At 46.2% G+C, this 15,705-nt stretch overlaps 1 protein-coding gene across 1 annotated transcript in view; it reads right to left on the bottom strand.

The window, feature by feature from the left end:
- The window catches only part of SKI (SKI proto-oncogene), a 100,032-nt gene that overhangs the window by 11,184 nt on the left and 73,143 nt on the right, over window positions 1–15,705 (bottom strand). Inside the window, exon 2 of the mRNA XM_010208319.2 lies at window positions 79–204. Within this exon, the coding sequence (XP_010206621.2) occupies window positions 79–204 (126 nt within the window). The remainder of the gene's footprint in view (window positions 1–78; window positions 205–15,705) is intronic.

The following is a 15,705-nucleotide window of genomic DNA, read 5'->3' as shown; positions in this document are numbered from 1 at the left end:
GTTTTCTCCTGGTTTCAGTAGAGTGATGCTATGTGCTGATTTGGTCTGTCTTTTGGTTACAAACTGTTCAGTAATCACCTTATTGGACGAACTGGATAAGGACCGTAACCAACTGGACTGTTTGTCCTTCTCGGTAGAAGCTGGAGATTGGGAAGCAGAGTCATCTATTTTGGGCTTTTTGGAAGCAGGAGGATCTGAAGAGACCTGAAACAAACAGGAAAAAACAAAGACAGAATTACTCATTTTGCAGTCAGCTTAGAAACAGGTTATAAAGCAAAAGCAGAGTTTGTATTTAAAGGAAAGAAGCACTGGGGTTCTGCTGCTGCTACCTCAGGACAAACAAAGGAGTGGGAACAGGGAATACTCCAGGACACTGTAGATGGTGCAGGAGTGATAAGCAGTAATAGAAGTGAGTTCACACCACACTGCAGAGAACTATTGGCCTTTTATTATTTTTGTGTGCAGAAAGGTAAGGTTTAATGTGGTTGCTGAACTGGAAAGATTATTTTAAATGAGAACAGACCAGACTTTGTTATTCTGTTTGCAGTGGTTGTTATGCCGATGACTTCACTACCTCACAGCTGCAGTGGATTCTGGGGGTGCTGCCAAGAGCTGCTTTGCCTTTTCCACAAGTGGCTCAGCTTGGCCCATAAATCATACTCAAGCATAAGAAAGCCCTTTGGCAAGCGAAACCCCTTTCCTTCAACACTGTGAAGGAATAAAATTCCTATAATCCCAGCGTGGCTTGCAAAAAAATTGGTAACTACTGGTTTAACTGGTGCACTGGGGATACCAGCTTGAAGCCTTGCCAGTACAAACACGTCTATCTGCAGGGAGGGAGAAGGTTCTGGACCTTATTCTGCATCATGCCTAGAAACAGCACGAGAAATACACCACCTCAGCTTCCATTCCTCTTGCTTTCTTTTCTTTTTGCAGTTCCAGACTCTCTACCTTTCCATATTCCCACTGAACCTGGTTCTAAGTGGCAGAACCATACTGCAAGAACTAGTAATTGCTCATATTTGCATCCAATTTTTCATCCTTACATCTCGCTGTGACTTTTGTGGGCAAACAAGTATTTATACAGATGTGTCTGTAAAACATAAGCATGGCAATGTTTTTTGAGCCCAAAATGCTTCAAAACCAGGTCCGTTTGCCAGTGAAAAAATGATCTTATTTGCCAATGTCTGTGTTCTGAAATCAGTCCCCTTCAAGCCACCTTAAACTGGGAACTTAGAGGCTGCTTCTCCAAGTAATTATTCACTCCTGAAAACTGGGATCTAAATGACTTTATCTGAAGAGTCCACGAGGAGCTGAAAGCAGTACTGGTAAAAGCACTTCTGCAGGCTCCCAACTGACTTCCAGGCAAACCCAACAGCTATGTAGCTAGAGCAATGCCATCCCTTTTGCACACCTTAATTAGGAGGAAATTATGACCTCACATTCACCAGCAGTCCCCTGCTTTCACGGAAGCAGGGCAGTAGTGTGGAACCATGGCTCCAGCCCATGACTATCCAGCTAATGCCACTTCATCTGGCAGCACACTCCACTCATACAGCTCCTCCAGCCCAGTGTGCTTAGTAACATCATCAAACCAAGCCTGGAGGTTTCAGTAAAACATTCCCTGGCACTCTGGAGCCCGGGGCAGCTTTCCATTTGCAGCAGATGAAGAGAGTGACATGGGCGTGTACATGTGGAACCCCAAGGACAAAATTAGCCCGTGCCAGTGCCAAATGCCAGCTTCGGTGGATTTGCTGAGGACTGTTTGAGCACAGCTCCAGGCTTCCCTAGGGCCGACTCCTGCAGTGGCCATGGCATGGTCCCTCCCACCAAACCCCACTGAGAAGATGCATTTCTAATGCTTTCTGTAGGAAACGCTGGACAATGCACCCATGAAGATTTGTTTTTGCTTTCGGAGATGCTGCCTGTGCAGAATTAGTGACAGCATCAGAAAGGTATTTGGCAAGTGCCTACTGATCCCAGCCCTATCCACTGGGGATGGTGAGCTGTGTGGGGAGGGGAACTCGGGGTGGAGGGTGGGGAGGAAGGGGCTTGGAATGAAAAAGGCAACAGGTGGCAAGACTCAGCGTGGAAACCCGTGTGTCCCCCACCATCCGCGCTCTGCTGTCAGCAGAACATTCTGTTCAGGCAGCGTGGAGATGGCCAGCCTGGGCCTGACCCTCAGCCACACCGGGACCCTCAGCCACACAGAACCACCTCAGCCACACTGGATCTCTCAGGCACACAGAACCCCCCCAGCCACACTGACAGAGCTCACTCATCCAGGGCAGGAGCAGTCCTACGGGTCACAAGTGAGAACGAGCAGCTTGGGGAAGAGCAAGTGTCAGGGTTTAGAAAGGTTGGAAGGGAGATACTTCAATACAGTGATTTCATTTGCATTTCTGAAGAAATCCTGTCTCATCCCCAGCTCTCTCCATCATCCCCCTTGTTCCCCCTTCCTTTTGTTGCCAGCAGCCAATACTGACCTGCAGAAATCCCACCATGTATTCAGGTTTCATTGTCATAATGTGAAAACCACTGCAGTCATTTCCCACCTGGCCTATGGAATGCTGAGGCCCTACATGTTGCCATTAGTCAGGCAGCAGAGCTTCATCCCTGAAACTCCTGGAACAGAGGCTTCTGACTACAATCTGTACTCATGTGATTACATTTTTGCTCTTGTGTGTTTCTGTCTGCTTGGACATGCCAACTGAAAACCTCTGTTCCCCCTCTGCAGAAACACTGTGCCCAAATCACGGACCCATCAAAAACTGAACCTCCAGCCACCCACAGCAGGTCAGCGACGTCCTGCGCTGGGCTCCTCACGGCCTCTGCACGGGAGAGGCAGCAGCAAGTTTGCTCACAACTACAGGAAGGTGCAGAGATACGGAACAAGAGCAGACACTCAACACAAAAATCTTCTCTTCGTGTGACTCACCAATTACATCCCACTCTAGGACAGCTTCCAGGCAACACTATACCCCACTCTGATACTTCCAAGGCAGCCCCAGCAGCCAGCAAACCTTGGTACCGGCTCAAATCTGGATGATTTTACTTCATTTGCTCTTTTTGCCAAACAATGAAACACACAAAGTTGCAAAAGAAATGCTGAAAATCTGATGTAACTTTGCTGCCATCTTCATAAATGACTTACAAAAACTGCAGCCCAAAGGCTGAAATCAAGATTTCCTTATTTCCTATTCAGCTTTTTTTCCATTGCAGGCAACTCCACCACTGGCTGTCAGATGGGCTGGGAGAGGGGCTGGGGGCTGGGAGATGGGCTGGGAGAGGGGCTGGGAGAGGGGCTCAGGGCTGGGCAGAGGCATTTGGTGACGTACGTCTGTTCCAATCCACGGATGTGAGAAATTTCAGGAGACAAAGTGGGCCCAGGAATGCTGTGAAACACTGCAAGCTTTTGGACTGTTGTTTTCTGAAGCAATAGATTTTTGAGGAAAAACATACGGAAAGATTTATCAAGTTACTAAAAAAAGAAGTCAAGAGTACATTCCAAAGGGAAGTTTGGGCCTGGGAACTTTAATGTCAGCCATTTGAAGGCAAACTGAAGTGAAGCGGCCCAGTTTGGCCTCTGGCCAAGCAGAGCCACATTTGACATGTCAGATCACATTTTCTACTTCAATTAAGTATTACAGAAACGAGTCATAAGACCAGTGCAAAGGATTTGACTCTCTCCTGAAGATGAGAAGCCTTCCCCAGTGCTCTGTGCCACGAACGGAACCAGCACACCACGCAGTGCCACGACACCTGAACGTTGCTGTTTTGTTGCAACACAGACTGGAAAACAAGCCCAGAACAATCCTTAAGTTTTTAATAAAGGGAGTGTGTCCCTTGGCCCAGTGCCCCAGGTTTAAAGGTGGGTTGGAACTGCTGACACCATGCCAGCAGAAAGCACAGCATCCTGGGCGCCATCGGTAGAACCCCATCGCTGCTGAGCTGTCCCGACACACTGACACAGTCTCCAAAATACAGCAGTTATACAAAATACTGGGAGGCTGAAGAACCTCATTTCATATTCCCAACTCAGGTGTAAATCAGAAATGTCTCCAGTGAAAACTCTGCAGCGAGAAAAGCGCAAAGAACCAGAGTTGGCAGAGTAAGGACCCTGGTGCAAAGGCTGCAGATGCCTGGGGAGCTCAGTGCCGCTGCTGAGGCCGTTGCTGTGCTGCTCCTCATGCAAGAGCTGAGCTCAGTTACACCAGGAGACAGGGTGGGGCTTCCTGTCCCATCTGATACCGGCTGGGTGTGAAAACTCAGCAGCTTTCTCATTAGGGGCACAAACCACAAGACAAGAGGCTGGTCTGATACAAGCATAGAGAAACCCCAGACTGAGACTGCTTGGGTTCAAAACGTGCCAGACACCAGAAGATAAAAATACACGGAGAGAGCAAGAAGCTGCTGGTGAGCACGTTGTACCCCGGCTGGCTTTGGGTGCTGGAGCTGCTGCCTGCCTGGCCCTGCCGCAGCCCCGCGGCTCGGCTGAGCTGGCACAGGGTGGCTCGGGGTGAGCTGGGTCTCCCACTGACTTACTGAGCCTTTGGTTCAAAATTATCTGGTTGGCATTTAAAGCTTTTCCTGTTAAAAACTGTCATCTGACCATCTCAGCTCACTTTTACTCATTTACTCCAAGGGAATCTGGAATTCAGGCAAACGCCTCCAGCCACAGCTGTACCATGCAGAGCAGCAAAGGTGCAGGACCCTGCTGGCAACGGCCACATCTGCACCACAGCCCATGGAACCTCTGACAGGCCAGCCTCACACCTATTCTCAATAAAACTTTCCTCCTTAGGTAAACTGGATAGGAAAGATGGTTTTGTAGAGGAACACACCAGGGCTTGTGACGCCAAGTTCTGCTACTGATTAATTTTTAAGATCCCAAGCAAATCATTTCCATTACCTTCCTCTAGGAAACTAACACTAATTCTGTCCTACTTCAAAAGATGTGTCAAGAATGAAACCCTCTGACACTACAGATACACCAGTAAAAATGTTACCAAAGTGCCTGAAGCTTCTCAGCTACTTGGATTTTCCAGTGAAGAGCCATCTCTAGCAACCTCGGGCCTGCCAGCAGCAGGTTTGTTTTCCACAGCTACTTCATACAGACCCATCCATTAGGTCCTTGCTGGGTTACCAGAACAGACTGGACAGGTACTCATCTTACTGGGAAAGTTCAGCATCATTTTAACAAGTGGAGCTCAGTCAACAAGCGAAGAACAGGCTGAACCACGCGAGAATGGGGCGTGTGCTGCTCTGTGCTGCTCTCAGACTTCTAGTTACAATCAAAATGAGTGGGATCTTCCATGTGGGAGAAAGGGCCCTTGATCTGCATCCTGTGAGCCTTCCCAGGCACATCCACTGATGGATAAAACACTTGCTTCCTAAAGCCTCTTTGTGACGTGGTCCAGAAATGATTAATAAGGTACTAGAGGCCTTCCTAAGGGCTGCACTTTCACGAGGGTTTAGAAACGAAACGTCCTCATCTGCAAGATGGAAAGCTGTGGAGAGCTGTCTCCATTATAAAAAAAGCTAAAAATAATGCTGTACTACAGAGCTGTGAGAAGATTTACTGCTTGTCTACTGTATATGTTTAAAAGAGAAAAAACCTACCACATTGCAGTGTCAGTTCTGGGGAGCGAATGCAGCATTTGTTTTATTTTTCATGTTACAATTCTGGTTCCATTGGGCAGAGTCCAGACTTCCCATCTTCCCGCTTCTCGCTGCTCTGGTGCAAGCAGCAGCACTCACTTTACCCTGTCATTTTGGGACGTGCGATTACGGGAAGTATTTGCTTTCTATTCTTGCCTTCGCAGCACACACGCTGACTGCCAGTGTGTCCCCCAGGCCTGACCCGTGGGGAAGCTTCCCAAACCACAGGCGAGAGCGCTGGGGAGGGCGCCTGGTGCACACAGGCAGGAAAAGGAGCTGTGGAAAAAACACCTCCCTGGCACCAAGCTGCTCTCCCTTCCTATCCATCAGCCTGCAGGGTCTCGCTTTGTCTCTTCCTGGGAGGGGATCTTCTCCTTGTGCAAAGGCCTGGCTTTACTTTGCAGCTCGTCTAAAGGAATGCCATGAAAGAGGAGACGTCTCAGATGTGCATAGATGGAGTATAGGAACTTCATCTTAAAGAACTGGGAATGGAGGTTTTCTCATGTCTGTGCAAAAATCTTTATGGAATCACATCCAAAATTTCCAACAGAAGAAGTGAAAAGGGACTATTTCATCTCAGCATCTCAGTTTGAAGCAAATTCCTACCGAGTACTCTGATGAATTCATTTCACAAAGACAAATCTCAGTTATTTTCTAGAACACTCTCCATAGCCCCTGGCACAAGTCAGCATCCATTTGCAAAGCTTCTTGGCTGCATAAAAGAAAGAAAAAACCCTTTTCTTCCCTATCTCAACATTTCTTTCCTTTTCTTCTTTTAGTATGAAAATTAGGCCAGATGACATCTGATTGCACTAATCCTGAGCAGCACACAGTAGGGCATTCCCAGGGAGCTGTGGTACAGCAAAGCCAGCAGCAGCCTCCCAGGAAAGCCCAGATCCAGAAACCTCATTTTTAAATGGACAGAGGAAAGGCAAATAACCTCACCCCTTCTCTATCCCACAGAGGCTGGTAAGCCTTCTGGGGGTCTTCTGGGACCGAGGAGACTTTATGGCAACTTGCTAGCTCTTTCCTGAGCTCAGCCCTAGTGAAGCTTGGTCAGCAAGATGCAGCCAGTGCTACCCAGAAACTTGCACTGGGATAAAATGCTCAGCCAGTTCAACTAGCTGTTTAATCCCTGATCTCAACAATCACTCTTTTATTTCACTGTTCTGCTTGTAAATCTATCATATAAAACTACTCTTTGATATAGGTCTGATCCTAGAAATCCTTAAACACTCCAAACCTTCCACAAACATTGACTTTTTAATTGCCATTCTTCCAGCCTCAAAATCCTCTGCATCTCCAGTAGCTGCTCAACAAAATCCATTCCAAGTCACTCTGCTTCTCTGAATCTTCTAGTTGAAACCCTCTGCCCTGGGCAAGCATAAGCAGCACAAAGCCACTGTAGTGTGACACCCACCCTGCAGATGAGGACACTGAAATAAGCCAGAAACAAAGTCAAAGCCGTGGGTGAAGGTGGCTGTCGGCTCTCTCAGAGTTAAATCCCGAGATGAACTACCTCCTCCCCTCTGAAAACATGTTCTTTGAAAGAAACACCTGAAAAGACAGCTGGTTATTTGTTACACCATGTACTTGCATCTTGGCTCTTGGCTGATGCAACTGGAAGCTTCTTTTCCCTTGGCTGTGTCTGGTTTGCCCTGGAGAAGGGTTCCCTGACCTGGGCTTTAAAACAAAGCGACACAGAAAAGTTCAACTCGCGCTTCCCGCCGGTGGAATAGAGCCAGTGATGAGGAGCAGCACAAACCAGGTCAGAGGGGTGAAGAAGGAAGAATGGCCCCTTTTCCTCTGGGGGTTTTTATTGGCAACAGTTGCCTGGGAACTCTCTGATGGCCTGTCAATATGAAGGGAAGGAGAGTGTGACTGACTGAGGAAAACAAATGGAGCAGGCATATGTGCCTGCACACACACATGCACGGGTGTTCCAAGAAAACAGAGCAGGTTTGGCAGTTGGAAGGAACTAAGGGCTCAGCTCCTCTTGTAGCTGAAGCTGAGGGAAGTTACACCATTGGATTCAACAAGGAAAGTCAGATTTCCTCTATCAGCAGCCTTGCTTTGCCTGGTCCTTGCTGGGCTGTTCGTGGGGTCACGGTTCTGGGAAGGAAAAAAACGTTTGTGGATAAAATTTTCACCTCACATTTTGTTTGAAACGAAAGCAGGCTCTCCTGCTGCAACTGCACACAGGCTCCAGCTTCAAACTCTCCAAAACATCAGTTCCTGTGCTGTGGAGACACAGCCACTCTGACAGCCAAGAACCCCATCTCAGTTTCAGATTTTACATTAAAGGATGAGTATTCCCCTTGTGATTTCCACTAACAAACACCCCTCTGGGACACGTGGTGTTCTTGCCCAAGAACCAGCTCATGCACCAACTTCAGCAACCAGAGCTCCTAAAGCCAGGAAAGGGGAGAGGGGGCTCGAAATTGGTGGAACACAGAGGGGCTGTTGGTGCTCTCTGTCAAACTCTCCTGCACTAGCTGGGCAGGCAGCTGCCAAGCCCAAGACTGCCCTGACCTGGGTTCTGCCCCAGTCTCTGCTGTGCCTGCAGAGCTCCCTTAGGCACAGAACCTGCTCCCAGTTCAACATAGGCCTGCAACTAAGAAGTTACCAGCACCCTGCCTTTTCCTTGTATAGGGAAACAATTGCATTTGGAGCCAACAGACTCAAAGTCACTGCCTGAATACAACCCATCCACACCAGTGAATCATCTGTTCTAACCAATGGAAAATGCAGGTTTTAAACCCAAAGCTGCTTTAAATATATATATGGGTGAAAGTACAGTGTCATTACACTGATGGTGGAGTAATAGTTACAAATCCTATTAAGGTTAGAAGACAGTGCAATGGAAAACCTCCAGTCCTAGTGCAACAGAATGGTGCAAAGCCTCAGTTACCTCAGTTATCTGTCTCATTCCAGTGGAAACTAACAGCTCGAGTCTCTTACCAAAACATGACTCAATTTCTGACTGAAGAGGAGGACTCACCATACAGTTAAGGGTATTTTAGGTGCCAATAGCTTTTCAGTACGATGCTGAGTACATTTAATATCATCAAAGGAATTTGCTTTTCCTTCCTATCTTTTCAGTCAAGGCAAGGCCATTTCTGTAAGAACACACTTTTCAAGGAGCAACTTCTCACCCTCCATATATAGAAGACAGGAAAAAACTGAATTCTTTGCTTACAGAATGTTTTGAAAGCTACAGACAGGCAGATGCTTCCCTGAGCACCCAACAACTAACGTGCTCTACAATTCTAAGCAAGCCACAAGAAGCTCATCTACTTTAAGTAACAGTTATTACTTCTGAAACCTCCCCAGAGCTCCAAGGATAAAGGCAGACAACCAATTACAGTCTTAGACTTTCAAAGCTTATTTTGCTGCCTTTAGAAATAAGCATCACATGCTCTTTCCACCAGATGCTGAGTTTAGAGGGGAGGGGTGTGTTTAAGAGGGAAGGGAAGGAGGAGGAATGAAGGAGAGGAGATGGCCTTTTAGTTTACTCTTTCATGCAAACCCATGCAGCAAATCCATCCTCCTCTGTCAGAAAGGCTTTTCTTTGCAAGAACCCTTTATCTCCCTAACATCTTTCCTTTTGTCACTCACCTTTTGACTACAGTGACAGATCTAAGAGGAAATGCCCACAGAATGGACAGGAACATGCATAGAGAGATACACAGCATAGTTCCAAAAGCCCTGTTTTGTGTAACATCAAATGAAGCAGCAATTTGAAGGGGGAAATAGAAGGGGAATGGGACAGACAGGAGAGTGAAATCTAGGACACTACAAGAAGGCTTTCAGTTCTTGTATAACACGATAGAGTTTAAGCCTTTAGGGGGGAACTGGCTAAGCAATATTGCAGTGCAGCGTGACTGTGCTGCCACATGGGTTGTGTCTGCTACGACTCTATTAATAGGAGAGACGATTAGAGGGCTTGTCTATAGCCAAACCTCTGTCTACCACCATCACTCCTCCCTTCTCTCCCGGCTCAGTGAAGATCCCCGGGGATGTCAGAATCAAACAGCACCCCAAAAGGTGCCACTGGAGCAAACTTCCACACAAGATGGACCTTTCTCAGTCTGATAACCCCCTCGAGGTATTTCCTGGCCCCAATTCATCCCCCATGCCTGACAAAGCTTTCAGACGTGTGTTTACATCTCACAAGGAACAGGCTTTAACACCCTGAACTCCGAGTCCTGAAGGAGCAGCACAGTGAAGGCCTCGGTGGGTGGACGCAGAACGAGTTCTGTTAGTCCTGCCCCAGTAACACACACAGCACCCACTGGGCATCACAGGCACTGGGGTTTTTCCTCTCTGCTCTCAACTTTGTTACAATGTGAGTTCTATTCCACATCCCCACTCTGTGTAATATGCCTGACCCCCATAAAAGACGGTCAAATAAATATCTGGTGACCTCACAAGTATGAAAATAAGCTTATTTGAAAGAAAAAGTCTATCTTCAGGGGGTTTGGCACTAACTTTCAATTATTTTTAATTGCCTGGAAAATTAAAGTAAGAAAATAGTGTGGTATAACTGTTAGGGCACACTATTAAGCTGTTTTCATAATATCTTAGGCATAAGCTTAATGGACAGAAAGGGTTTTTTCAAGCCTGGGTCGTCTGTTCCGTATGAATGGACTGACTGTTCCCACACTTCCTCAAGGGGAACTGAACTGCAATATTCCGTGATAGAAACCAGATTCAGTTTGACCTGGTAGGCAACAAGAACTCCACGGAACCTTAAAAATTTGGGTTTAATTACAAACCACCACGGAGTCTGGACTGCAGCCTGAGATCAGAAACACAGAGAAAGGAGTTGAGAGAAAGGCTGGGGCTATAAACACCAACCTCCCCTCCCCCACTTGCCGCCTCTTAAACCACTCCATGGAAGTTTTTTTTTCCTCTTCTTATTGTCACCACAACTGACTTACAAAGTGCAAAGCAAGACAGACCTGCAAGGTACCAGTGTGAGTCTGCCTTTCTTTAGTGGGATGACACTATCACAACACTGATGCTGCATCACACGCATCATGGGAATTGACCCAGAACTGAAATGCAGCTCTGGTACCCTCCTGGCTTCAATCTGAAACTTTGAAGCCCCCAAAACAGTTGTTGAACTTTTCTAATGAAGCCTAAAATGCAGTGACTGAGACACACAAGACTTTGAGAAGAACTGAGCACAGGCTTGTGGCCTTCCATGTTCTGGGCAGAGCAGAACTGTGCTGGATTTTTGCCAAAGCTGTGGTATAAATTAGCAATAAATGCCTGACCCAAAATCTTGGGTCAAGGAAAAGGCTGAATCAGGCCCTCACTCCATGAAAGCAAACACCTTAACATCAGTATGAGCAGGAGGAGGATCAGACCTGTGTGAAAGGAACAAATAGTTCCACAGGGTCTGCATTTAATGCTGTTTCCATACATCCAGTATGCAACAAATAACAAAAACGCCAGGGCAAGATGGTGTGTGCCCACCCAGAACAGGGACAGCAAGGAAGGAAGGAAGGAGAGAACTACTGGTCATTTTCAAGAGGACAAATTTGGGCACTAGGTCCTGAGCTGCTGGTCTTTGCAGTAGTGCTGTGCATTCCTCGGGGTGTGTGTGCACCACGTGTATCAGACCAAGGCATTCAGTTAGATGCTGCACACACATTCATTGTTATTGCCAAAGGCCTTGAACACATCAAGGCAAAAATCCTTTGCAGTCATTTAAGCCTTCCCATACGTGTGGCTGGAGGATTGTTCTCCAAGAGATCTGGGCAGGATCTCCCAGCCTCAATGGCAAGACTGTGCTAAGTGGGAGAGGAACTGAACTGTGCTGCAAATTCCCACCTCTGCTAAACTCCAACCTATTGCAAACCTGTTCTCAGCAAGGCCAAGTTCAATCAGCTTCCATGAGAAACGGGCTGAGCCATCACTGTACCGAAACAAAACTCTGCAAATGGAAGAGGGGATGGAGGTGCAGCAGCACACCTCAGGAGGAAGGAAAAATGGTATGAAATACCACATGGAATCCCAAGCTGTTATGAAAGAAGACACTTTAATTTTGAGGGAGAGAAGTTTCTCTACTGCTGCTGCTGCTGAAGTGGGAGGAAGGAACTGCTGGAAACCAGGCGAATAATGGCTGGCTCAGCTGTTGAGGGCAGCAGCTGTCCTGAAACCCTCACTGGAGGGAACAAGCCAGGAGGTCATGGAAGTCATCATTATTTGGAATGAAGAGGGGAAACAATAGGTTGGGGCCCTCTGTCTTCTTGCCTTTCTCGTGTCTTTTGTTAGCTGTTGCCTCCCCAGAATAGCTGGCTGGCTGTATTCTGGGCAGACCTGGGGCTGGTTTTGCACAGGCCCTTTCTCCCCTGCAGCTTCATAATTTAAAAGCAGTGGCACCTCCACCTGCCCTGTACTGGTGAGTCTGACTCTGCCGGTTACCTTCAGCTGACCAAGGAGGCAGCTGGAGGCTTTAAGTTCTCCAGCAAGGGGGAATGTAACTCAGCTCAAAACAGTCTCTTGAAATTGAGTTTTCTCAGCTCTCTCTCCTCTGTGGAGTTTCTCTCCCAGGGCACAGCTAATGCCATTCTGACGGAGATGTGACAACTGACAAACCCGTCAGAGTCGGTGCTTTGCCTGCAGCCAGGAATACTGCTGCTGCTCCAGCCATCACTGAGGGACTTTACAAAGAGGGGAAAAGGTTACTGGAGATACTCCTTCTGTTTGTCTACAGTGTAACAGAGCTTGAAGCATCTTGAGGGCTAACAGGGCTTGTCAACAGGTCACAAGATTTAGTGAACAGAAACAGCCAAACAATTGGATTGTTAAGACCGTGGACTTGATGGTAACCCACGAATCCTGTCCTGCCCCTCACCATGCAGACTCGCATCACCTTGGGCAGGTCACTTAACCCTGATCAAACTAATGCTTGTGGCACCCAGGAATGCTGTGAAAAGCTTTAAAATGGCAATCCTCACATAATGGTATAGTCTAAATGTTCTGGCTTAGCAGAGCTCAAGTGGGAGTGTAAATAAGGACTAAACACAGCTCACTCAGCATCTCAGATGGACAAGGGCAGAAAAGATTGACTTCTCTTGCAGAATTTTTATAACCAAGACTCACTGACTCCTGCTTCCTCTGAATTTGGAGAGAAACAACTCTTAATTTTCACTTTAGGATGCAACTATTGTAGTCCTGCTGCTTCAAAAGATCAGGAGAAACAGCATTAAAAATGTAGTAACTGTCATTTAGGATTAGCAGTCAGTGGTAGGTGTCCCTTGCCTATAGCAGTAAGAATGAACACAGCACCTGCTGAAAGCTACACTGCAGGTAATATCAGGTTAAATCTATGATCACAGAAAAAGCATTTCTTTTTTTCTCTCCATACAGCTTTAATACTGAGCCACAGATTAAGGGGTTTTGTTGAGTGGCATCAGAATTGTTTAATGGGATACCTGTGTTATAATCTTGGTAAACAGACCCATGTATGGATTTGAATAACACCTTAAAAGATTGAGTGTAACAAGAAGGCAGAAAGATTGAAAGAAGATTAAAACCTCATTTGATCCCCAACTCTGAGACAACGTACGGTAACTCCCCTCCTTTCTCTGCCCTACACACACCTGATTCCTGACACCACATTAAGAGGCAGAAGGCACACGAATAAAACCCAGGTTTCATTTTACCTTTGGGACAGGACATGAAAAGACACTACAGTCAGGTGACTTTCATTCTGGATATCCACAATCAATAGACTTGAAATATCCTGTGGCACTTGCCCAGTGCTGTGTGATTTACACCACCACCACACTGTTTGTGAGAGCTACAGCTTCTGGTTTTTTTCTAATGGTATTTGGCTTGGCTTGGTTTTCTGAACTGCTGCTGCTCTCAGGTTCAACAGGAGACATGTTTCTCTAAGCTGATTTCTCTGTGGCTGAGGATTTAACCAGATCAAAGTAGTGATTAAAACATGGACTATAACCACAATCCTTAAAGGGACAGCTGCAACATGAAGCCCTCCCTCACTCCTGTTCAGAATGAGAAGTGAAGCACAAGCTATCTCTGGTAAGTGTAGGCTTTCCAAATAGCTTGAAAACTTGCTACCTTCTGGGTCTCTTTTCCTTTACATGGGGTGCAAAGCTATTGGTAAGTACCAAGAAACTAAGATATGCAAATGAATTAAGGGCTGCACTTAATGTGAATGCATTAACACCATCAAGATATCCTTGAAGGTGGGTTTTCTGACACTCACTTTACTCCAACACATACACTGTAAATTTCCAGCACAGCTACCTCAGACCCTGTCAGTGCTCTTGACATTCTTTCCTACAGTTTTCCACTTGCTACTTTGTAGGTCTGTGGTTCTGTGCATCCATCCAAAGACAGCATGATAGCATGTTTAGAGTGGTGAGAAACAGGAGTATAAAAAATGTAAATGGAGCAGCGTTTCCACAGCTCTACACAGAGTGAACCAAACATTAAGGCCAAAAACGCTTTTTTAGTAACATTTAATTCCAGAAATTAGGCCTAATTTTACAGGAACTTCAATCATGGTCTGCACAAACAGCCAACAAACTGTGCCATCAAATGCACCAGCCCTGCTCCCATCTTCATACTGCACAACAAAAGCAGGCCAAGTGACTCACTCCAGAGAATGCCAGAGCTAAGGACGAAGGCTGCTGGATTCTGGCTCCTGGTGCTTTTCTCTCAACATGAGAAATCACTGGCAGTTTTGACAGGTATCATTTTCAAAGATGTAGAACAAGAACAGCTTCTCCTGAAGTTCATGGAAGCTCTGCATCAGGAGTACCAAGGGATATTTCCAATTAATGGAGAAGTCCATGTTCTGCTGGAAGTCAATGTTTATTTGGAAAGCCTACTTGGCAGTTTAGTCCTCTCCTCACTTCCATCACTGTGACACCTTTGAGATACCAACTCCTTGGTACGTGGGATAGCATCTTCTTCCAAGCTATTCTTGACACTCCACTCCTACTCCTCTTCTATGCATTTAACCATTTTAAAGCTGATTTGGGTCATGACTAATAGGATTAGATGCTAAAATCATGTGCTGGTAGCAGTAGTCATTGTAGAGCTACCAGGACCCATGTGGAATGCAAGCTGAGGTAGCTCTCAGATGCGTGGGACAGCATTCATGTGCATGTGTTCTTCCTTCCCCTTTTCAGTTCTAATTAATAATAAAACTGGACAAAAGTCCCACCAAAAACCTAAACTCTTGAAGTGCCCATTTCTTTAGTTTGAATATCAGCCTAAGCAAGGGCTGATAAACTGGTCTTCCAGCACTGATAGGAGTAGGGACAATGAATAAAGAAATGCCAATAGCCTAATTTTAAGATGCACTGAATTAAACCAGGGTCACAGCCCTAGATTTTGTACAAAATTCACTGGTTCTAGCTACTTTCATCTCACTTCAGCCAATGTGAAGGGCACGTGCCGTTCTCGTGGGTATTTCCAATAGCTTAAAACAGGAGAACACCTCCCTCCCCTCCCTTCTGACATTTGGAGAGTCATCTACTCATATGCTTTTGGGGCAAAAGTAGCAGTTACAAAGGCCTGAAGGCCAGGATTACTGTATTTTATTCCTGGCACTGCTACTGATGTTGTTGAAACAGTCTTAAGTAAATCAAGTGATGCACATATTTCATTAAACAGTACCAGAATTTCTAAAGGAGTTTGAGATTTCGAGTAAAGGCCCTGCAGAACGAGACTAATGCTTTCACAGAGAACAAACCCAAAGCATCTCACGGTCCTAATTCTGTAATAGGGTTAAGCACCATTAATTCCAGCTGGGAAACAATTCAAGATGGAAATCCTGAGTTTTGTCTCCTACATGTTGAGCATTCAGTTTTGAAACCCTTCTCTGCAGAAAACTCCCAACAACTCCAAGTGTCTCAGTTCTCATTCTGTACAAGAGCATGGAGTTTCATTCAAAAAAGGCTGTAATTTAGCCAACATAATGTTCTCCCAAATGGGACATTCCACAAGCTCCTCTTTCTGCTACATCTCACCCTAAGCTGCTGTAACCAAACGTAC

Source organism: Colius striatus, chromosome 21 (genome assembly GCF_028858725.1).
Source record: "Colius striatus isolate bColStr4 chromosome 21, bColStr4.1.hap1, whole genome shotgun sequence".
Classification (NCBI taxonomy): Eukaryota; Metazoa; Chordata; class Aves; order Coliiformes; family Coliidae; genus Colius; species Colius striatus.
The sequence above is the reverse complement of the archived record's forward strand: the minus strand, read 5'-3'. Positions and strand labels throughout refer to the sequence as shown.